The following is a 24,694-nucleotide window of genomic DNA, read 5'->3' on the forward strand; positions in this document are numbered from 1 at the left end:
TGGAGGAAATGACCAGCTGCTCTTGAATAATAGATCTTTATAGTGTGTCTTTAATAAGCCTAAACAGGTCACAACACAAGAAGAACCCTGCCAGGCTCAAAACTGCTCCAATGACACACCGTGTTAACCCCACTGCTCTCCAGTCTGCATGGGGTAAAGTGATGCATTAAGTGGAGGCTTTCTATGCATAAGGTGTGGGGCTGGTGCACTACACTAGTGCTAATACTGTGTAAAAAATAATACAAATACACACAGAGAAGAGAAAGTTTTTGTGTGAAACCCTTATTGTGCCAGACCTAATATGCTGAGTAAAATATATTGCTGTTTTTATTAAATTAAATTGAAAATAGCTTCTGAAAGAGAGAGTAAGTGGGTAAGAGTGTCTCATTGTGCAGAGGGGGAGGGAGAAGAAACTAAAACTTGGTCTTGATGTAACTCACTTAGCTGGGGAAAGTTGAGAACAGCTTTTTTGACTGGACTCTGTTAAAAACAACAACAAAAAAAGTGATGCTGTCTCATATAAACCACTCCAACATGCACTGAGTCCACACCATGTGCGCTTATCTGTGGGTATGGATTTACAATCCACGCCAACTGTTTCCAAATCCTCAGGTACTGTTACAATATATGTGAACAGATTTGCAAACCATACACACAAATTTACAAATGTGTTTTTTGACTGTCATATGATCATGAAACATCCATGAACTGGTTTCAGACAGTTTCAGACACATCAAATGAGGGCTAAGAAAAGGATTTACCAGAACAATATTTCACATGGAGAAAACACGATATAAGTAAATAAACATATAAACTTGCTCTTTCTTTTGACTGAAACAAGTTTATGGTTGCCTTTTATTAAGCGTTCTTGAAGTCTTGAACATTGATGACCTTTGCAAAGATGAGATCTGGATTTTAGTCACAGCATGGCTGTACGTAGTAGTGTCGGTCTGTGTTTGTTTTAGTTGACTGTTCCATGCATGAAGACTCCACAAGTAACAATGCTACTTTCTTACTACACATCAATATGAAGTTTTTGCACTGAGGCTAAGGAAACATAAAGTATAAGAACTGTTATTGCAACAGAACACTGTCATTTTCTAGATGACAGTTTCTTCCCCCTTAAATCCATTGATCTTTTTGGATCACACAGTTGTTCATAGTCACACCATAATGGCCACCCATAAAGATGATAAAACGTGCAAAACTTGAACAATATCGAAAACAAATCCCGACCTAGTAGTCAGGAGATTAAAAAAGAACAACAACATAAAAACTCCCAAGTTTTTTTGGGAAATCGTTTTTTATTTGCAGCTGTTGTATTGTCGATGGAGCTGGCAAAAGCAACATAAAGCTTAAGCGGCAAGCCTTTTACTGTTAAATCAATAAAACAGATAATGTTGACAAGCCTTTTTCATTGCACTCCCTCGTGCACTCCCTGCTTCTCGTCTTTCTCCTGCACCCTGACAACACTGCCTGAAGTGTCTCTGCTGTTGCTCTAAACTCTCTCAATAGAGACCTGAGCAGGCCATTTAAACCTGACATGCATGAACGTGTGCTACACTGGACTCAGCACCCGGGGCTTTTGGCTTGTGTTTCACTTACAGATAAATGATGCTCTGTTTGAGTGACAGATGCATCCAGAGCCACTTCACCACTGTTATGTAGAAGTCAAAACAACAAGACAAACCAGCACAATGTGTTTTCATTCTTAAACATAGTGCTATCTTTGTTAACACGTTGCAGAGTTTGAGGGGATATGTTCTAGCTCTTGAGTTGATTTTGACTCCTACTCTGAGCCAGTAGTTTTTATGAATATCTCAACCATAAATACAGGCATGCCTCATCTGCTTCCTCATCAAGCTAGAGATAAATAGCATAGAGTGTGTGTGTGCATGTATGTCTGTGTGTGAGAGGGAAGGGGGACGGGAGGCTCTTTGGGTAGCCCATAAATCGCTCCACCCTTTGTCATCCAATCTCTGGGCAATGTCATTCAAAACCTCCTCACTATCCATTACCTAGGTATAATAGGCTCCTGGCCATGCAGTGTCCATCTTATTATTAGCCCATAACTTTAAACTATCAATAACTTTGAGCTGCTGAGGGAGGCCAGGGAAGTGGAAGAAGGAGAAAGGGAAAACAAAGTAGGAAGTAAAGGGAGAAAGGGGGACGGAAAGAAAATGTTTGGGTAATAATCATCTTCCACAAGTTGTTGAGAGCACCAGTTTAGTCCCTCTTGTTTCCTGCGGTAACCCTGCAAGCATCAGAATGTCAAGAATGTTTCTTTTTAATTTCTGTTATGTCTGTTTCCTGCCTGTGGAGGGCAACCCTGTGCCTTGTCGTTAAAGTGTGAAATTATGGATAAATCAATGAAAGAATTTATCTGAGCCATTTCATTCATATCGCATTAAGGTCTTTTATATCACAGGAACTGATGACAACAATGGTTTTGATTTTCTTATGAAATGAACAGACTGGCAGCTGGTAATGAGATTTTTACAGGCATTCAGTTGAGCTTTAAAAGTAAAATTTGTCCTTTTATTCAGGGTTTCAATACTGTAGATGTTTATGATGAATACAGACCGCATATTAGTTCATTAGTTTATCACTTCAAAAGCACAAACTGTATTCTGTTTTGACCTGACATCACTTTCTAAGCTTGAAATTGTAACAAATATTAATTGGTACCACATTGTGAAGAAAGCTCTCTTTTTGGTTCATATTGAACATTTTCAGGTAAACAGGCTGAATTCGTCTTTGCTTTTATTTGTGGTGGCGTTTTCCACTCAGTCTGAAAGGCCCACATCTTGAATCTTACAAGCTGCCTAATGTATGCTGAAAACAGTATTGCATTGCTGTATACAGCACAATCTATGAGCGCAATCATCTTTATTTCTATGAAGTTATTGGTAGTCTTGAATCAAACTAAAGCAGTGAACTGACACATTGATTCACTTCTTAAAGTTAAAGCATGCTTACTCAGCATAGAGAACAACAGAAAGAAAAATCACTTATTTTAATATAAGATGATTTTTTTCCTGAAATGAAATCCCCTTCTTATGACTTCATGAAAACATACACACACGGCTAGTAGAGCATGACACAAGGGTGTATCTCAGACATAGATATGATCAATAGAGTGTTGCTTTTCCTATTGATTTTTGCCCTATGGGAGATTTGTTGTGTGAGTGAGCAATGCTTTTACAGCATCTGAAGAGATTGTTTGAGAGTGGGTGTTTTTCTTTTTTTGTCTGTTCTGTACCAGAGTTGCTGCAAAATTGTGCTGAAAGAGTTTCTATTCTCAGTTTATCTGAATGCGCACAGAAAGAAACTGATGCTTTTAGACAGGGCAAGGCTCAGACTGATGACACTCTAATGACACTTAGAATCTGTTTGTAGATAAAACTTTTCTTCTATTTGATTTTTGCAAACATCTAAATGTTTTTGATTTTGTGCACATTGATGTGAAAATCTGTTTATGGGTAGTTCCTCATGTTTCTGTCATAACATATAAAATGTTGGTTCACCCTGCTCTTATGTGGCTCTTTTTGGGGGAGAAGTTTACTTTGGCATGAAAAGATAACTTTAAAGAATCAGCACTCCGCAAACCAAAAACTAGTTCAAACGCTGTCTCCCAAAAGTGCCTCAAGGTTAAAAAACTTACCTCAAGGACATGTTTCTATTCCATGTCCCACATGGAGCCTCAAGATCTGATGCACAGATTTAGTTTTGTAATTTTGCTTATTTCCAGCATATCAGATGCTTTTATTGATTACCTCTTTTAGTGTGAAGATAATGAGAGCCACCTTTTTTCATGACGGATTGCGATACTGTGTTAACCATAAAATGAAAAAATATAAAACACAGAAAACAGTGAATTAAAAAAACCTTATAATTTTAACTTAAAGCAGTGATTTGCATCTGTTTTTACACAGCCATGATTCTAAAATATGTGGTTCTTTTTTAACTTTGTTTTTTTTAAACAACACAACACCAGGAAAACATCCCTGTATGAGGCCTGATGATTTTTATGGGAGCTCTTATTTAGGTATTTAAGCCTTAACAGGTGGTAGACAAGAGTGAAAACTTTCCTATATACTGTAAGTGGGAGAAAGTGTGCCCTTAATGTTACCTTGAGTCAACCTGCAGTTTTAAGGCCCTTGTAAAAGCCAGAGTAAAGCCCTCTTTGTAGTTGTTGTTGAACTAGAAAACAGATTAAATCACATGTAAGTGGATCCATATTGAGGTCCCTGCTTTGCCTAACACTGTCACTTATTAATCAGATGTGGTTTGCTGTTGCAGCTCGCTTATAGCCGTGTTGTTGATGTGCCCTAAAAAGCTAGTGCCTCAAAAATATTGCCCCCACAAATTATGACTCCAACCTTTACTTTCAATCTAACCCCATGGAGTCCAAGGGAGAATTAGAGAGCATTCGCTGTCAAATTGGAGAAGTAAGAATAAACTGCAAAAAAAAAAAGAAAAGAAATCAGAGAAAAAAAAAACAAAATAAATATTGGATTTTTTGGACAGACTTGTGCTAATCAAAATCCTCCAAGAGGTTTTGGGAGCGTTTGTGTGCCCGTGTCTTTTAACTTGCCGTCTTGTTAAGACCATCTAGTCTTTTCTTTTTATCTCACTATGCTCAAGGGTATTTAAAATGTGTGTGCTTAGTGTGTGTAACCACTTGTCACCTTTCCCCACAACCCCCCTACAGCCCAAAGAGTTAGAAGTATTTTAATTTCTCATTTGGCAAAAGAAACAAAAACAGCAGAACTTGGATTCAGTTTCCCAGTCAGTCATCTCTGGTCCATTCATCTCGTCCTGCACAACCGGCCCATTCAAAGCCACATTTTTCCTATCCGGCTTCCCCTGCCTGTTCTTTTTTTCCCCTCACTGCAGAGATTTGTGGCTGAGATAGAGGCTCACCCAGTTTTCTTTTTTTTTAATAATGATACTTTCATAAAGAAGCTTTACATTCAGTCAGCAAATGATACATTTTATGTATTATATTTTATATTTTTCAATATATTTTATGTTTTTTTTAATAGATGATTTACAAAAAAGGACATATCCTGTTTACAGTAAGGAGATAATCTCATATTTATTTAATCTCATCTCTTTTTTTCTACTATGTTTTGTGTTTCCCTCTTGTATATTGCATTCAGTTTATTGCAGAGTAAACCTACCACATAAAGAGTAAAAATCATTTTTCATTCCAATGCTTATTATTGCAAGACCTTATGTAAGCTTAACATTGAGGGTAATCAAGTCCAAGTCGCCTACTTACACTCTGCAAACACACGCACACACACACACATACATACACAAACATATGAAGGAACATACAGGCTTACACACATGGTGAAACTCATGTTGCTCATGTTTTAGAGATAATTTCATAGGAGGAACTAGTTTGCCTTGATGTGCTTTTTAAAGAATTGGCTGTTTCTCACATAACATTTCAAACTCCAGGTGAAGCAGAAGACTCTGTGAGGTGTATGACTGAGGCAATAGCAAATATATAATTTGTTGTTTGTTAAATAAAACTTTGTAGCTTTTCTCTTTTTCAAAGTAGAATTTAGAGTTATGTGACTACTCCTAAAATCTGGTCAATAATATATGGTAGGATATTATAATCTTATGCAGACAAAGTGGAGTAAATGTAATTTCATACAATCGTACTTTGCTATGAAAAGCATTGTACTATTCTGATGCATTAGATTGAACTCTTTATTCATGACTTTTCGATTTACTTTTTAAATTAATTTGCATTTTATCTCACCCCCTCTCTGAAATAGTGGCCTGGTAAACTAAATATCTAAAAAACATTATTCGATGCTTTCAATGAAAAACAAACAAAATAAATAAAATGAGAGAAAGAAAGAAAGAAAGAAAGAAAGAAAGAAAGAAAGAAAGAAAGAAAGAAAGAAAGAAAGAAACAGGCGTTGGCTCAAGAAGCAGACAAAACTGTAAAATGGTGATGCAAACTTTAAAGTCAACATAGTCATAGGTAAAATCATGGAGATTTATTTATAAATCCATATTTTAATTAGTGTCTTGGATAATTATGAGGTGGGGTTGAAAAACAAACAAATAAATGCACGCCTGATTGTTTGCCTCTCTATTGCCTGAGAAAATAACTTTCCCTTTGAAAACGAGTCCAGTGTTTGCGTTGCATCCTCAATTATCAGCGGCTGCATTAAAACAGTATTCAAACAGGATACCAAGGTCAGCACCGACTCCCACCACGCTTCCCTGAGATGGCACTTATAATGAGGATGTTGCACAGCTTTTTAAAGTTGTGTATTTATAGTGTGCTTTGTCTCAACTTGGACTTATTTTTTTCCCTTTGTTTCTTTTCATCTTTTTCCTGATAATAGTTGTTTTGTACTTCAGTAGAAACGGCGTTAACATTACAGATCTGTTGCACATTTCGTAATACTGTAGATTCACCCACTTGAAGGGAGGATTTCTTACAGACGGAGGCTTAATTCAAGATATTAGTATCAAGGTTTTTGTGTGGAGAATCGCTTGCAAAAATGGTCATCTAAGTACCCTTGAAATTAACTGAAAGGAAACGATAAAAAAGCTGTAAAAAAAAAAAATCTGCCTATATTCTCTACAGCAGTAAATATTAAGTCTGGGCAAGAAAGAGGCAAATAGAACCAAAATGAGCACTAAGCAGTGGTAATTCAGGCAAGTAAAGACTCTTTTTTTGGGGAAAGAGGGGGGTAGAAATGCTATGGAAGGGATCAGTTTTGTTAAACTGGCCTGGGAAAATAAAGCAGTGAGGATAATAGGCTTCCTGTCAAAAGAGGCGAGAGAAATTCTGTCATTGCTCACAGCGGCACCCCCAAGACCTTCCCTTGTGTTAAACCTGCTGGCATTTATTTGCCTAAGAATTACCTGCCAGCTCAATTTAGTAATGGCCTGTGTCATAAGAAAGCAAACCATTCCTTTTGCCCCTTCATATCTATGTCTGTGTGAGTGTGTGTGTGTGTGTGAGAGAGAGAGAAAGAGAGGCTGGGGAGAGCTTTTTCTCATGTGCCTACTGGTCATACACTTATATTTTTGCTCTCTGTTCTTCAAATGCCAGTCAACAAGAATTTTATACCATCAGCTGATTAAAACCCGATGACCTCACTCCTCCACATCCTTTCCACTTCCCCTCGACTTCCACCTCACACAGCCGACAGCGTCAGGAACACCTACTACACAAAATTACCCACGTCGAAACAATGACCGTCCTATTTATAAGTTCACCGCCTCGCCTTTGTACTTGCTGACAACACCTCACTTGATGGCTGACGGTGACTATGCTGGGGGATAGTCCCGGTTCCTCTTACCTCGTTGCCACGTTGCAGCAGATCTGTGGATTTGCCCTGCTTTGATGTATACTTTGTGTGTAATTAGTGAGAACTGGGTCAGCACAGGGCAAGAAAGCAAAACCCTGTTGTTCCTCTAGTGGGTGGCAGGGAGGGGGTTGGTTGACTGTGGGAGAGATGGGTGAGGGTGTTGGGGGGTTAAAAGGCTGTCAAATATCAGTTCCAGTTTACATGCGAGACATTTTCTTTCTGCTACACTGAGGTTAAATAAACAAACCCCACTTTCTTTTTTGCTTTCTCATTTGTCTCAACATATGGAAAAATGTGTTTCTTTTCTTATTCAGTAAGCTGATGAATAGATAATTGTTTCAAACTTTATTTTTAAAATGACAGGGCCCCCTTTAACACTTTGATTTACGGACTATAATCAGGACAACTACCTGTAAACATGAACAGGTCATTAGCCCACCATTTAACACAATGTAAATCCCATGCATACATGATTTATGTGTAGCATGTGGAGGTGTCTGGGGAGCAGGGTGGCTACCTGAGTACTTTACTAGCATTACGGCATTGTGTTAAAGTAAACAAAACAGTGGAGATGGGAGATGGAGAACAACAGCTCTGGCAGTGAGACACTGATTGGGGCGTTGATGTTGATTGTCTCCACTGGCCTTTTGCCCTTCCTGCTGTGGCCCCTAGCTTGTCCCCGGCAGGTACCCCGGGGTCATTTCCTATGCGTGTCAGCGCTCGCAGATATACTCTCTTTCCAGCGAGTGTTTACAGCCACATGCTGATTTCTATTAATCTGCTTTTTGTCGGGACAGGGTGGAGAGAGGGTCCTGGTGGGTTTGTGTTGAATTAGGAGGCCACTGAAGGTGGGTAAAACATTCACACACACACCCTGAAAGCTCTGCCTGACAGATTGCACCAGGCCTGGGCTTCTTTTTACACTGAGCAGATGTGCTCTCCCACTTGTTTTCCTTAGTAATTATCCCTCATTAAGTGAAAGCATGTGCCAATCAAACAGCTTGAGTGCAAGAGCAGGGCCTGAGCCAGGGCAGAGAGAAACAGAGAGGCAGGCAGAGAGACCTATAGCCTCATCTCCACTGTTATTTCTTGCACTGTGTCATTTCAGTCATTACTAGATTAAAGGCGAGCTCTGCCGGGCTGTGAGAAAGCTGCAGCAGCTGCAGCGCTGGCATTATTATGGCTCATTTGACTTTCTAGTGGTTACAAATTTGATGATTATCACATTTAACACTTGCCATGTTAAATCAGAGCTTAATCTCATGAAGACCTTTCAATCTTGAAGGAGTATTTCTATCCTTCAGTTTATTTGTGTCTATGAACTTTTTCTTGGGGGAGGGAATTAGACGTTCTTTTTTAACATTTTTTAAAGCTGATTTTTTCTTTTATTTTAGAAATTTAATAAAATTGTAATAAAAGTCTACAAGAATTATGAATTAAAAGTAAACGTTTCCTATTGGTCAGTTCATATGCTGTTAGATTAGTTTATATTTAGTTTTATTCACACCTAGTTAGTTAAAACTGTAAAGAATCACTACACCTGCCTAACACAACACTTATTCATTTTTAGTTGACTGAAAATGACAGAGAAGTGAAGTACTTCTCAAATCAAAAAGATAGATAATAGATTCAATAAGTCATTTCAAGATTCAACATCAAATTGAAAATTTAAATAATGGAAAACTACCTGGATGCCCATGTAGACGTCTAAAGTGGTGTGTTGGCAGGACATTTAATTAGATAAAAAACAAAGACAAAAGCAAAACAAAACAAAGAATAAGATGACAAAGAAACCTGACCCCCCTCTTGCTTTATTTTAGAGTCGTATGTATTTAGGAACACATGGTCTGATCAGATCAGCTCATTTTAAATTCCCCAGCAAAAAGGAAAAAGATGGATAAACACAAATTCCTTTTTCTGAGAATCCACTTGTCCCATAATGCACCTCAGACAGTGACAAAACCAAACAGAATTGGTTCTAATAAGGAAATGTGGCCAGAACAAAGGAGGCAAGACTCCTCCAAAAAATAAAAGAGAGAGAAAGTGAAAACAAAAAACGAAGATATATGAAGTCTTCATGTCGATGAACTACCATTCATTTTCACTTTGAAGTCCCGTGAACCGTAGTGAAGTGTGATTGCATGTGACAGTTGCCGAGTCTGCCGGTTTATCATGATGGATACACCCTGCCACGGTGGTGCCGCTGTAGCACACATACACACATACACACATACACACATTGGCAGACATACACCTGTGCACTCATGTACACACGCACGCACACTCACACAGATTCATGGATACGGGGACACAGTCGACTTTCATGCAGACATAGTAGAACACAGAAACAGAAACACAAATGAGACCCTGATATTGTACTTGAGCACAAGTAGATTAATTCAGATCCTCTGTCATTTGGTGTAGTTTTCAGGGCTGTTAAGTTTTTGTTTTCCTGGCACTACTGAATAATTCTTTTTAGATTGTATGTTCTATTTACAGCAGTTTTATCTTAAGTTTATTTTAAAACCTGATGGATTTGAAGTCTAGATTTTTATTTTTTTAAGTTTGAAGAAATTTTAAATCTCAAACCTATAAAATAGGAAAAAAAAGGGGTATTGTTTAAAATTGTATCCTTAAATGAAAGAAAAGTCATTTATCAACATTCCTTTTTAGATACAAGGTAAAAGATGAAACACTCTAGCGTATCACTGGACTTATCCATTGTCAGTTCACACTGCTAAACAAGTGAAAGATACTCCTTTCTTTCTCTTTTTTTTTTCTCTCTTTCCTTCTCACGCCTTCATGGACACACGTCTCGCACGCTCTCCTACACACTTCTCGATTTTGACACATGCCATTAACCTCAGCTCGGCTCACCTCAGCTGGGAAACAGGAGAGCAAAGGCGTCACATAATGGTACCTGAAGCAATCTTTTCCTTGTTTTGTACCCAAAAGGAGCTTGTTCAGACTTTGCATATTGCTTCCATTTGTCATTGTTGGTCAAGGGCACTGCAACACAGTCCTGTCAGCGGTGCAATTTTTACGTATTCTGTTCAACAGTGTTTGCATAAGATGTGTGTGCATGTATGTACGCATGTATGTCAGGAAATTTTACATTTGTTCTCATGCCTACAAACATATACAATGAATAACTAGGTGCATTGTACATACGTACAAAAGAAAAAAATTCCAAGGGTGAAAAAACAAAATGTGCTTTGAGCAATGAGTGCTTTCTGACCTTTAGATGTAACATTCTTCGTAGGATACTTTTGTGCATAAGAAATGGCAAAGAGACACTCTCTTGCTTCAAAGGAAACACAAGGGCAGACTTTAGAAACTTGAGTTCAGTTCTTCAAAATTGTCTTCAGCTTGGTTACACAGAGTGCAGCGAAAACAAAAATTACAAAAGGAAAGCAGGTGAGATGTTGAACTATATGTGTATGAAAGTTTACGCAGAGTTTGTGTAAGTTTGTGTATGCAAGAATGATTGACTGTTATAGGTTTATGGCCAAATATCATCAGCTCATGCTTGCATTTGAAGAAAAGGATGTTAAATTTCATTGATAGGAAGTGTTGGTTGATGTGTTATGAATCATTTCCAAATGATGCTGTATTTTTACACATTTTTTGTGTCCATGTCTGTGCATGTACAGTACATACAGTCTGCCAGCATTATAAACTGAGTAATGTCATGCCCAGAACATGTGTCCATGTAAAGTTCTTATAAACCAAACCCAGTCCCAGCTGCTATTTCTCCAGACTTTTTCTCTCCCATTTTTTTCTCCCTCTTTGTCAGTGGAAAACTATGCAATTAGAAAACACCCTGTGAGATTGACAGCAAAATCATATACAATTTGACAAGGGGGTGCCACAGAAAGGCCTGTTGGATACCTAAGTATTTTTAATTAAACAGCTCTCTGCTCCAGAGGCGCGCTTTCCCTCACCAGTTCAAAGACATCTGCTTTGACCCATGTGTTAAAAGTTTGTATCAGTTTTCCAGTGCTATGTTTTGCTTGGCGTCTAAGACACGCAACCCTAAATTGTCTTGTTTAAAAGCTAGTTTGTTTACAGTTCACTCTATTTCTCGAGCCCCCCCCATTACACTACCACATGTGTGGAGTGTGATCAGGTTCAGGGTGTAGTTCCTCACTCCCACCAGGCCCAGATTTTGTTAATGCCAAAGATTGAGTTAATTTTATTGCCAAAAAAAAATGTTTCCAAGTCCATCACCCTGCACCCTGCTGCCATTCTGGTTTATTTAAACGTTAAAACAACTAAAATAGAGTGCTCATCTGTTACTTGGGAGCTTCATCAATAACATTTGTCTGTCTGATGTAAAATCGATATGACACACACTGACACAATGCCAGAGCAATGGCAAATGTGTCGTCATTTGTCATCGACTGGCAATAAAGATATGTCAGAATTGATTTTAGCCCCCCCCTCTCTCGCTAACCCTGCTTCTATTCTCTGCTCTGTCTCAGTAGCAGTAATAAAAGAAATGAATTTTATTTTGACTGAAGCGTGGTCAGCCTTGCCAAAGCCAATTAATATTGAAGTTAGGAGCTTTAATGATTTGAGGGCTCACATGTTAGGATTTCACTGAAATACCACAGCAGAGAGTTTAGAAAGCAAAGAAGAGCAACGGATGGTTGGGTGGGTCTATTCTCTGGTGGGATATGTTTTGTTTTGGCCTTCAATCGTTATAGATGTTTTTAACAGATGTACAAACTCTTTTATTTATTTATTTTTTCTTTTACTTTTTCCTCCTGATTTCATTTCTGGGTTGGCTGCCAGAGTGTTTTGTGCGCTACCATGAAGTGAAAATTGCCTCTGTAACCTTGAATTGATAAATTGTATAGATCTTTAAATCATGTTTTAACGCAATTGAATTGTCTCTGGTGTGTGTGCGTGTGTGTGTGTGTGCGTGTGTGTGTGTGTGTGTGTGTGTGTGTGTGTGTGTGTTATTGGATGGCTGAAGTTGGCTGTTATATCACAACTGTTGGGTAGTTTTTTATTCTTTTAAAAATTTGTGCAGATATTCAGTATATCGTAAATTCTTAATCAAAAATGGATATTTAATATTGTCCGGGGCTGTGTGCTGTCATCCTGATGGAGTTACATTCTATCCTCATATATGGTCTAAATGTAGAGGGAGGAGATCAGATAAAACAAAGAGAACTTGTCATTTTGTCATGGAGTTGATTGGTGACAGATGTCACACAAATGTCTGAGTTTATAATAGGGCTGCACGATTATCGCAATCGCAATCGCAATCGCAATCGCAATCGCAATCGCAATCGCAATGTCAGCACATGCAATTACGTAATCGCAAAAGAGGATATCGCAATCGCAATGTCAGCATATGCAATTCAGATTTTTCTCTATGATAACCAAGCAAGTCTATAGACTCATCATGACACAACTTTTTTTATTAAATCGCAAGCACAATCGCAATCGCAATATTCTCCACCTAATCGCAAATCGCACCTTTTCCCCAAATCGTGCAGCACTAGTTTATAACCACCTAGTGTGAACTTGCAGATAAAAAAAGCTTCAGAGGGATTTAACCCCTGATCAGTTAAATAGTTAAATTGACATTAAGCTTCATGTATAGATTTATTACTTTTAGGTTTTAGGTTTGAATTGCTATGATTACTAAAGGGTTTGAGTGTCACAATGCTTAAATACTCTGTTGCCATTACCACCAACTCAAAGCAAACAGGAAAAAACATCACTCTATGTGATAGAGTGGTTGTTAGAAAAAGAGGCTCATTTACATATCATTGCGCAAATAGTGCAAACATCTCTATTAAAGGGTTTTCTGCTTGTCTGCAAATGTTCAGCCGCAATAATTGCTACACACTACTTTTAGAATTCAGAAAGAGTTTGATACAAAGAACTGTGTCTAGTACAGTCCTGCTCCATGTCATTTAAACAGCAACTAAATAAACTTGGATTTTGAATTATGTAATGGACTTATGTAATCGAAGCACTTCTACACTGCTCGTCACATTCACACATCCACATAACATTACTGCACTGATGGAGGGGGCAGCTACAGCAAGAAACAATCAGTATTTACAAATTCAAATTCTGAAAACTTTATTTGTTCCCGAGGGGCAATTAAAGGCAGCAAGTAATTAATGTGAACACTGAAACAACTATAGACAAAAGGATGAGAAAACAATCAGCTCAAATTTTAGTCATTGCACTTCAATTAAGGCTAATGTTTAAAATGCTGCAATACTAAATCTAAAGAAAAGAACAATAAAAAATCCAAAAGATTCAAATTAAACAAAAAAAAATTCAAGAAAAAAAACACAACTGCTGAAATACCAACATACTAAATACTTCAATCCTGAGTATTGTGGATCAGTATGATGGGTGCAAGTTGGCATGAGGTGAAGCAAATGCAGATAGTCAGGGGTAGGTATATCAGTCTCATTCATACTTATTTATACTCATTTACATTGCTGACCAACTGTAAGGTTAATTTTGGGTTCAGTGTCTTGCTCAATGACACTTTGATGGAGGTTTCGTTCAAATTCAGAGACAATGACTCTACCTCTGAGCCACAGCCGCCCCTTTATTAAAACCCTATAACCATAAAGAGCAAAGGGCAACATATTAAATGTTCAAAAAAAAAAAACCTTTATTGTAAATTTAATATCACTAACACGTTTCATATCAGTTAGGATATGGCTGTGAATAACCTTGAATTACATCATAGCGCCCAATAAAACAATTTAATGTTGCAGAATTCAAGAGATCAGTTTGGGGAGTTTAAAAGTTTAATTTTTGGTTATTTTTGCTTCATATATAAGATTTCAGCTGCCCAACAGTTTGGATCTGCTTTGATGTATTTTTGTGTCATGATACAAAAAAATGTTTGCAGTTGGTGAAGTGAGTTCAGTAATATTAGATTTTTTCAAACTTTTATTACATCAGCTGGAATTTGGATTTCTAGCATGAGCTGCACATAAGTCAGAATGTCGATTTTTATTCTTCAAGCAACATCCGGGTTGAGAAGAAAAAATATTGACCATCATATGCATCTAATGTGTTGAGCAATGTTTCACATGATGCTTTGAGCCATTTAACATGTAGTTACAGTGCAGTTTATTGTAGCTCCACTGTACATGTGGGTGTGCTCCACTCAGTGTCTGTTTGTGTGTCAGATTCGCCACCGCGGTTTGTTGCCGCTGGGTTGTGTGTACCCAAGTTGCGCCGCTGGTAGCGAGCAACATCTGTTTCGGGGTTGTTGTTCCTCTTGGCTGCTTTTCAATTGGATTTCCTCAAGCAGGGCCAAAAGCTGTCACCTCTGCCAGGCTCTGTTAGCAATCACCGCCGGCCCCTATATTAAGTAGGTGGTTCAGGGCTAAGCTAATAACTCTCTCTCCTCTCCTGAGCCATCACACACCAGGACTGGTGTTGCTGCCGTCCTCAGTGTGTGCCTGTTTGTATATATGTGTGTGTGTGTGTGTGTGTATGCTCTCAGATTTTCTGTGTAGCTATACACCCTGTAGAGGCAGCCTGGCTAGGGGGTCCCCTCCTCAATATGACAGCCCGACTCACTTGATGTGTGTGCGGGGAAATACACAGGGAGAGTCCTAATAGCTTGTCTCAGAGAATGACTGATCTTCCTCCCTATTAATGTATAACAGGATGGAAACAGGAAGAAAACTTTGACCCCAAACATACCCTTGCACACAGATTATATACAGTAATGCGTCATTGTATAAAGTGCCAAGATATGTTTCAGTGAAACCGGACAGAGACTATGACCTCTGTATTGTTTAAAACGCTGTAAAACATTTCAATCAATCCACTTCGATTACATTAATGTGAGCAAAAATCTGTTTCTTTAAGGAAAAAAGTTACACTAAGCTCCTTGTGTTTTGTTGGTTCTGATATTTACCATCTATAACATCAGAGTGCCTTGTTTTGTGCCTAAGCTGGGTATCACAAAGTCTTCCTGGGAAGGGTTTGCCTTTTCAAACTGACAGGTTGGCTGGCAGCCCGTCTACCTGCCTGTCTGTTGGCCTCCATGTCTCACTGCCCGCTCCTCTGGCCAGCTGCAGCAGCTACACCGAGCTGACTTTGAACCGAGGACCTGCGAAGTATCAACTCCCCGTTTCACAGCTTCAACAGACACTTTGATTTGACATGCCATGAGCAGTTAAAGTGAAAGTTATGTATACATGTTAATTAAACTGTTTATGCGTGGAGGGGTCAGAGACATTAGCAAGCCCTAGAGTAGAAGTGTGAATTTCTTCTCTTTTCCCCCATCACAGCGTTTTAACCTCTTCTGTCTCTCATTTCCGTAATGATTACCAGGTGCAAGGGCAGAATTTTTCCTCCCTTTTTTGCCAAGTAGAGATGCAGATAGCTCTATTTGTGAAAAGTGTCTCTGTGTGTTTGATTTTAGGCTGGGGTATTTGACGTCTGGTCCAACTTGTTCAAATAGCTCTCATTTCTGCCATGGGTTGATACAGAAGTCTGGAATTCTCTAAATGTATGTGGAGGTTGTGGTCTGCAGGAAAAGTGTCAGACTGATTGAAAAGTGTCAAAGTGTCTGTAAAAAACTATTTTAGTTTCTAATGTAGGATTAGAGAAGTGTTGATAAGATTTTTTTTAATGATACATTTCTAACACTTACAGAATACGTCTAAAAATAATCACACATAAGGAGGTGGCTCCTTAGAGCAGCTAGTGTTCATCAACCCCAATTTTTGTGTCATCTTTACAGTATCAACTGATAAAAGCGACTGATGTGTACTCGACAAATTAGTAAAGTTTTCGTATAGAAAAAAAGGGAATGCAACTTAAAAGATAATATGAGTGATTGCAGTGTGTGACCTACTAGCAGCTTACTTGGACTTTTACTCATTCCAATTTAAGCCAAATTTAATTAAGCCAAATGAAAAAGTAGTATCCAGCAGGGGTGTTTAGATGTCTTTTGAAAATCAGGAATTTAAATACTCCGTTTGCTATCACTCTTGTCAAACTCATGCCAAATTTAAAGCTCTCTATAGTGTTAATCAAAGGTAACACATAAAGTGGCAGTCCTCATAATTCTGGGTTAAATGTGTTAAAATAATCTCTTCAATTTCAGAATATTACATTGAAACCTTATAAAACTTAAATAAAACTTAAATAAAACTTGAACTATTGCATGTATGATTTATTCATGTAGTAATTTATCTATTTACCTCATGTACCAACAAGACAAAGAAAGCAGCCCTGTCTGTCCTTCCTGAGATACAGCCCCCTCTTTCTTCACAGTTTTCTTATCTTTACATTTAAAATTTGTTTGTCAAGGACACAGTCATAAAACTCTCACTTTCAGGCATTTTTTTTTACCTGCCAGTGATGTGCTCACAAACTTAACTTATTTGGGAGGGTGATGGAGATGAAATATGGGTGCTCAAAGGTATGGGAGGCACTGTTCACAGAGAATTTGTTATCATTTGTAGCACAGAGAAGTGGACCGTGCCTTTTCATACGTTGGTGTGGAGTGTTTAATATAGCACATGTAAAGCAGGGGCTTTAAACTCCCAGAGTATAAAGTAAATTCATTGTCTGCTTAGTTTTTTTAATTTGTCACTCAAATAAAGCAAAAAGGCAGGACCAGTCCCACTGACCGATGACATTTCATTTCTTCCCTTTTATTTATTTTTCTTTTTTATTTGTGTTTTTGAGGACTACTTCTGCTCTGTCAAATAATGTAAAGAAAGATCATCATCTTCTATCTTTTTTGTAATTCTCTTATGGCTGTTTAAAATTGTCCCTCCTCTTTCTTTCTTCCTTTTTTTAATAGAAGACAGCATGTCATACTTCAACAAAGTGATAGTAATCAAAAGGCCAAATGCTCGCTCATTGCAGGTACAAGAACAACCCTTAACATCCCAATTATTTGTGCTAAGTATCCTTTAGCTAAACAGTAACCTCTCCTGCTCACTCATTTGTCTTGATAAGTAAAAACCCACTTATTTGTTCTGCTTCCTGGGAACTAAACATCTGCCAATTCTAAGGGACAGAGTGTATACCAACATCTTTAAGTGAAAATAACTAAGACCTGCTCTGAGTTTAATGTTTTCACACACAATGAAGCCATTCAGATGACACACTTACACAAACACTGGAGTAAAGCTTTCATGACAAGTATTTTAGTTGATGCTTTTACGGAGTATTAGTCACAAGGACAGACGAGGTAGACGAGATACATTTCCAAACGGTGGGTTTTAAACATCACTCTCCAAGTTGAAACCAAAGCATCTTAGTTTAAATGAATTACCTCAAAGTTTTTAAAGTAAACAGATCCCTGCTTTTATTAAGTTCTTCCTGCTTTCACAGACAGAGCTTGCAGAATAAGAAGATGAGAGGTACCACCCTTGTTAATATAAACAAATGCTATTTTCTGTATTGCAGCATCTCTCTGGAGTGAAAATGTTTTTGGTCAAACACACTGTTTGTTGGCTTTAACTTTTTAAACATACAATTGTTTCCTAATTAGCTGGATGCTAATTAATTTATGCTCCCCTGTTTGATGTACAGTATGGCAATACTTTGAAAGCAACTGCATTTATTCCCTGCATAAATTTGTAGAATTTGCCGCTGAGTTCAAAAGAAACAGGACTGGATTTAGAAAAGCACACATGCATTTAAATAATGCGGCCCATTTTTGTCTCTGTTTGTTTTTTAGCGGTAATATTAATGAATTAACATTTTAAACAATCTATCATTATTGTTGCGCTGCCACTTATTTTTAACTCAATTATATTTTAATAGATCATTTTTCCTAATGTGCACAGTATGTCTGCCCCACTTTGTTCCCTACACAACAAAAGATTAATTACAAATAAGATGAATGATCAAAAACATGATAATCAAATTGCAACAGTAAGTAGGAAATTGCAATTCTAATGTAATACAATAGAGTGTGCGTTGCAAATTAACCACCCACCATCCTATTGTGTGTAAGTGCTTCGGGTACTGCTTGTTTGAGTGAGTCTGTGAAAATGGCAACATGCAACGTACTATAAACTCTGAACACAAGACTTTGTGCTTCTTCATATTCAAACTTCATGATTTTTATGCATTGTCCAGGAGAACTACAAGTTTACTCCAAAGACAGGTGCTGCAGGGGTGATATTTTTCAGGACTTGGTACCAGTTTAATTTACATTGAGCCCACCCACTGAAACTGTAAAACAGATTAATTTTTCATTAAAGTATGGCTTAAAAAAGCTGATGTGTATCTTGTATTGGTAAGCTCAGTTACATTTGACAATAATGGTGAAAAATTTTCAGTGATATTGTTGCTGTTTTATTTATCTTGTTAATGTAAACCACTTTTTTTTATAAAAAGTGTATGAAGAAGTGGAAAAAAAAGTACTGGTGTCACTTCTCAGCTTGACATTCCTTGTTGTGCCCGTTGTCTTCAGCCTGTCAGGGTGCAGCCGAATTGTCATTTTAAACATGATGGATGCCAGAAGGTGTCACCTGACAACCAGACAGGGCAATTCAGTCCCTGGAGGACAGTAGAGCAGCTAGTAGGAGGTGAATTGGCAGTAGTATGGGCTAGAGGTCGCCGTTGTCAGCGTGTCACTTCGAATGGGTCCCCAAATCATGTTGTCAATGGTGATGCATCGAGATCTCCCTCCGGCCAAAATTACATGCTCCAACTTGAAACTCGACTTGATTGATGTGCTGACCAGGTTGTGTCTGCCATCCACAGTATGTGTCCTCACCATCTTAAAGATGAAAAAAACATAAATACATTCTGTATGCTGAAAGGATAGAGCTGTACTTTAAAAAGTTTTTTGTGAGTGAGCTATATCAACAAACACACTGCTGACTTATCAAAGAATCTACTGTATCAAACAACCTTGAAAGATATAGGATTTTACCTGCCATTTAATTTTTTTCTCGGTACATCTCTTTTCGCAGAGCAGTTCAATTGCTGCTCAGAGAATGTTTCTCACTGTTTCTTTTGAGGCAACAGTATTCGTTATGGCCTGAAGGCGAATGCACAGCTTGTACATTCAATGGATACACAATGGATTGGAATGAAAAATATCTGTTTTTCTGTGACCAAAAGTGCAGCCTTTATGCTTCCAAGGGCATGGCATTCTTGCGCCCTGGGTACTAGCCGTGGAGTTTTGTGAACATGAAATATCTTCTTTTATGTGTCATTTTTTTCATTATGCTCCCTCTGTCTCTCTCTTTCTCCGCTTTCCTCGAATGGTTTTCCTTGATAGCCTCGTCTGGCCTGAGCTGCTCTCTTTATGTGCGTGTGTGTCTTTTAATGCATTTCTCTGCTCATATTGTCTTTATTCCTGTACATTTTTCTGTCTTTCTGTGTCTGTTGCATATGTTTTTGAATGAATTTGTGTGCCTGTGTGTGTCTGGGGGACTGAACTTGTGCTATGTGTGTGATTGTAGGTACTCTGTCATATATGTATGTGTGTTTTTGTGTCTAACAACACAGACTGAACACAGGCACTTGAGATTTTCTATTTCAACAAAGCTGTGTGGAACCTTGGGTTTGAGGCTTTGATGGCTTAGTGGGGAATGGAATGAGGAGTTAGAGTATTGTAGGAGAAACAAATGCAAGCTGAGCCTCAGTGAGGTGGCCCACTTTGGAGAAGTTGTACTCTTAGTTCCTCTTCTTTCCACACTTAATTCTACAGTCTTCCTTAGCGCTATATTGCAGGCTGTATAACATATCACTCCACTTATTACTTTGGATTTTTTTATTTTTTAACTGAAGATAAGAGAGAAAACAACTGTAACAACTTCGTCCTCCTCTTCCTCTAACCCTTTCTTTCTCTTTCTTTTTTTGTCTGTGTTTGCAGGGCCTGTTCATCTTCCTGATATATGGGGTGTACAACACAGAGGTAAGTCTGCATTGTGTCTCAAGGCTGTCGGGGTGAATGAGAGAAATGACAAGTTTCTGATGGGCTCCCTGCTTAAAAGCTGTGTGGGTGCACGGGTGTGTATATGTGTGAACGTGCGTCTGCGGATGGGTGGAGGGATGAGTGCGAGGGGAGGGGACATCGTTTCCATGCGAGCGTCCCACTGCCCTTCATGCTTGGACTAACTTATATGCATCCGAGTCCGACCATTAAACACTGACACGCCGCCGTTCTCAGCCACTCATTCCTCACCCACATTGGCTAATATTTCACTGCCTCTTTAAGTTTTTAAACTCACGGCCCTCCATTTAGCATCCTGACAAAGCCGCCGGCCAGGGCTTCAAGGGGCCCCGAGCGGTAACCGTAGTTGGATGTAAAAAGAAAAACAGTATGTAACCAACAATATGCAATGCAGGAGCGAGGATATTGTATTGAGATGCTGCTTTATTACCATTTAGATGCACTGTAGTTGTGTGAGGACAGAGACGGAGAGATACAATTTAATGTATGGGACTCAAGTCATGAAAATCACTCTTGGTCAAATGTAGCTCTTAGTGTATGTTAATAGGGTTAACTCTGGGTTTGAGTACATTGCATGCATTAGTATGAATTGTCACTTTAACATAATTTTCCTTTTCTAATATGATAAATAGAAAAAAATAACTTAAATAAATATTAAAAGAAAAAACACATTCTTGAACCAGGGTTTGTGAGTTTCCAGCTTTGATAAAAACAAACATACCTTACCTTTTCATTTACCTCTAGTTGCCCAGACTTGATGTTCAAGGCCATATTCAGTCTATACAAGCAGCTTCCTCTGAGAGCTGAGCTCTGTTGTTCATTGTTGTACATCTTTTAAAACTCAATGGTCAGTGTGAAATTCTTTCAACTTTTTAATATGTGATTTCCTCAGACTCCCATTTCTTTCTAGCATCAACATCAGGACATCTTTTGTAGAACATTTGCATTTTCTGTCCATTTGTATTTCTGCCTCTCTTTTCTTTCTTCATCACCTCTACTCCAGAGCATGAAGAGCTGTCCCTGAGTCATAGGCGAAGCACCAACAATTCAGAGCCAGAGATGGCTGACCCTTCACTCCGTATAATAAATCAACACTGCATTCTTGCTTAAGTGGCTTTTTTTAGTGCTTGGGAATTCATTTTCTTACACTCAAGATGTCCTTGACCCTGGGGTCTTCACGATTTTTTAAGCACCTTATGTACATGTTCGGGTTTTCAAAAGCACCACACTTCTTTGTTAACATCTGAAAAAATCTTTTACCTTGCTTTTATTCATATCTACACATTTCTGCTCCTTCACCATAGCCCTATCAACACAAATCACCTCTTTGTGGTTGGGGGGGGGGGGGGGGGGGGGGTTATTTTTTCCACCATCAGCCTGCTTGTCTTGTAATTGTCTTGAACTTTGATTATGTGTGACACAGACCACAACTGGACTCAGGTTTCCCCCGAAAAAGAACTTTTTCTTTGCAATCACTGAGATACAAGATAAAAGTCTTTAAAGCTGATTTCATTTGTTTCTCTCTGTAATCAGAGTGATACACAGAGAAATATCTGTTTTTACTCATGAAAGTGAATCAGAACTGACAGTTTGAGATGGTAACTCCTCCTTGGATACATTTACAGACATGTGCAGCTGTTTTCAGACACAGACTATGGAGTAAAGAAAGGATAAAACTTTTCCAAAGTTGCTGCAAGTTTTTAACCTGGTATAGTAAATTGGTGTTCAACCATCTGAAGGAGATTTTTTTCTTTGATATGCTAAAGAAAGGTTGAGTTATTCAGTGCCTCAAAGTTAGGCTGCTGAGGCTGTTATCTCAGCCCAGTGAAAACAGATAGAGAATAGCAGACAGACTTTGTCTGCAGCTATTACACTAAAACGCTGCGTTTTAATTGCTAATTACCTGACAATAGCTTTCCATTATTCATTGCAATTAGCTTTTCCTTGGTGGTCACCTTGTAATCCCAGGCTTTGATGACCTTTTATTTCCATCAGTTCCAAGGATGTCGGCAGGTGTTGTCGGGTGTGCTGCTTTTATATGGTAATCGTTTAGCGCCCATTTACATGGGAAACCACGCTTTGCATCATTGTGAAACCTTGAGTGTGCGCAAAACCCCTTAAACACATAACGATCATCTAAAACAATGCCCTTCCCCTCATTGTCAAATGATTAATTAAGTTGTGTCATGTAATTGCCTCAGCACGCCGGCAGCTTTTGATATCAATGAAATCCCTAGGACTTACTTCCCCCATTAAATTGTGTTAAGACGGTGTCTCACCAACGTCTACGCTGCGTTGAAGGCCTTGTGTGGATCTCGTCAGAAATAATACAACTGTTTCACAAACATAATGCTGGGGCTGTTGATTCTGGCTTGTCACAAGTCTTGGTCCCTCTTCATTATGTGGCTCTTCAGTGTTGGTATGTATGCAAAACATCCTCTGTATACACACGCCGTCTCTGAGACTGTGTGTGTGTGTGTGTGTTCAGCGTGGTGTCATAATTTATAACACGCTGCGACTTAATGAAGCCATAAGCCATAATGCATATTCACTAACGTGGTGGGCTGGGCTGGGACGGGCTGTAGTAAGGACTGACACACACACACACACACACACACACACACACACAGGCTTGCCATGGAAGATTTCAGCCCACTTAACCGAGCCACTAACACACTAAGTAACCTCTGCTGTTCTGTTTGGTTTTCTATTTAAATTTATGACAGATAATAATCAGATGTCATCTCACACTAAATATAAACGGAATCTATTAGACGTGAAATCAAGATGTGCCAATGTCAGATAACTGCTATTTGTTTTTTTCGTATTTGAGTAAATTAACAAAACACTCATTTTCCAGCTTCTGAGTCAGTTTAAATTGGTAATTGTTTTATTTTGGCCAACAATTAAAAACAAGCCAAAGTATAATCTAATACTATTAAACATAATTTTCTTGCAACAGCCTTCAGTTGATTTATCAGTGAAACTATGGATAAGTTTCCTAGTTAATTTTTTTTATCTAAATGAATGAGTGGGAGATCAATTTGCTGGGTTACTATCTTTCATCATGTGGTACTATTTTTACAGTATTAATCCTAAATATAGTATTTCCATTTTGTCACGATTTCTGTAAAGATTTGAAATTAAAAAGTGAAAACTAAAAAAAGTTGTGTTTTGAAGAGGAAAAATCTTTACTTAAATTGACTGTTCAGGCATTTTCATTATCTGTTACATTATTATCAAAGTTAATTGTTAAGCTGAAGAATTATTAACACAATTAATATTTATACATTTTAAAAGAGTCTCAAGAAACAAGCACTGTAAAGTTTGAATGTTGACTCCATATCTCTAAAATCTGTGAAACTCTTGTCTGGTATTGTGTGTGTTAAATGACAGCGTGTAGTATACTGTTTCATCCAGAGTGTAAAAATGTAATCTGTTCTGCTAGGGCGGTCCCTTCTCCTCCAATAGCTCCATTTGTTGGTCCCGGCGCTCTGTGCTGACAGATGATAGCTTGAAGTGGTCTCCTTAGTTTGCCAGCTTCATGTGTCACTTTCAAGTCCCATTAGCCACTGGGACATACAGGAACACATACACACACATACACACATACACACACAAACCTTCCTCGTGCCTCCAGTGGCTGCAAACTGCTGCTCAAAATTTTTATTTCCAATTTCTTTTCTTTTTTTTTGTTTATTAGAGATTTTCAGTGCTCATGTGAGTGAACAGCTGCAAATTTTGTCCTTTTTTTCTCCTTTTCCTGAATTGATTCATTTTAAGCTCTGTGTCAGGTACATTTATCACTTTCTTTCCCGTTCTCTTTTACCCTCTTTCAGGTTCGGAGCACGGTCAACAGGATCAAGGAGAGAAGAAAAGCGCTTAACTTTTCAGTATGTAATCCTCTTTTTTTTCTTTGACTAAGTGTATGTCTTTTAAACACACTGGTATGGCACACTTAATTTTCCTCACAGCTTCTGCCTCTCAGAAAGAAAAAAAAAAAAAAAAACAGAATCCACTTGAGCAATGAAAAACTGGCCACAAAGAAACATTGTACATCTGCTAGCCTCCCACTTGTCGACAGTCCATGTTAGATGCCCTTATACATCAAACATAGACCCTCCATAATAGCCCCCCTCCCATCCTCACACTGCCCATTGCAGCACCTTCATCCCAGCAATGTCAAGCTTCGTGGAGGGTTACAAGTTTCTAATCCAGGACAAGCAGTCCCCTGACATTAAAGTGTCAGAGCAGTATTTATACCTCGTTGGACGCTCCTGTTCTGCTGAGGTGGAGGGATGCTGCATGTGTGTGCGTGTATGTGTTTGTGAGCTAGTCTACGCAAAGCACTTTAAAGGTGCTTAATAGTCTCCACCACACAAAAACACACACACAC

General features: G+C 38.4%; 1 protein-coding gene across 1 annotated transcript in view; it reads left to right on the forward strand.

Moving 5' to 3' along the window:
• Window positions 1-24,694, forward strand: part of LOC141789399 (adhesion G protein-coupled receptor D2) — a 78,018-nt gene that overhangs the window by 17,043 nt on the left and 36,281 nt on the right. The window contains 2 exon segments of the mRNA XM_074668800.1: window positions 20,218-20,259; window positions 24,138-24,191. Of these exon segments, the coding sequence (XP_074524901.1) occupies window positions 20,218-20,259; window positions 24,138-24,191 (96 nt within the window).

This window comes from Halichoeres trimaculatus, unplaced genomic scaffold (genome assembly GCF_033239565.1).
Source record: "Halichoeres trimaculatus isolate MK-OKI-2021-1 unplaced genomic scaffold, fHalTri1.1 fHalTri1_scaffold_4, whole genome shotgun sequence".
Lineage (NCBI taxonomy): Eukaryota > Metazoa > Chordata > Actinopteri > Labriformes > Labridae > Halichoeres > Halichoeres trimaculatus.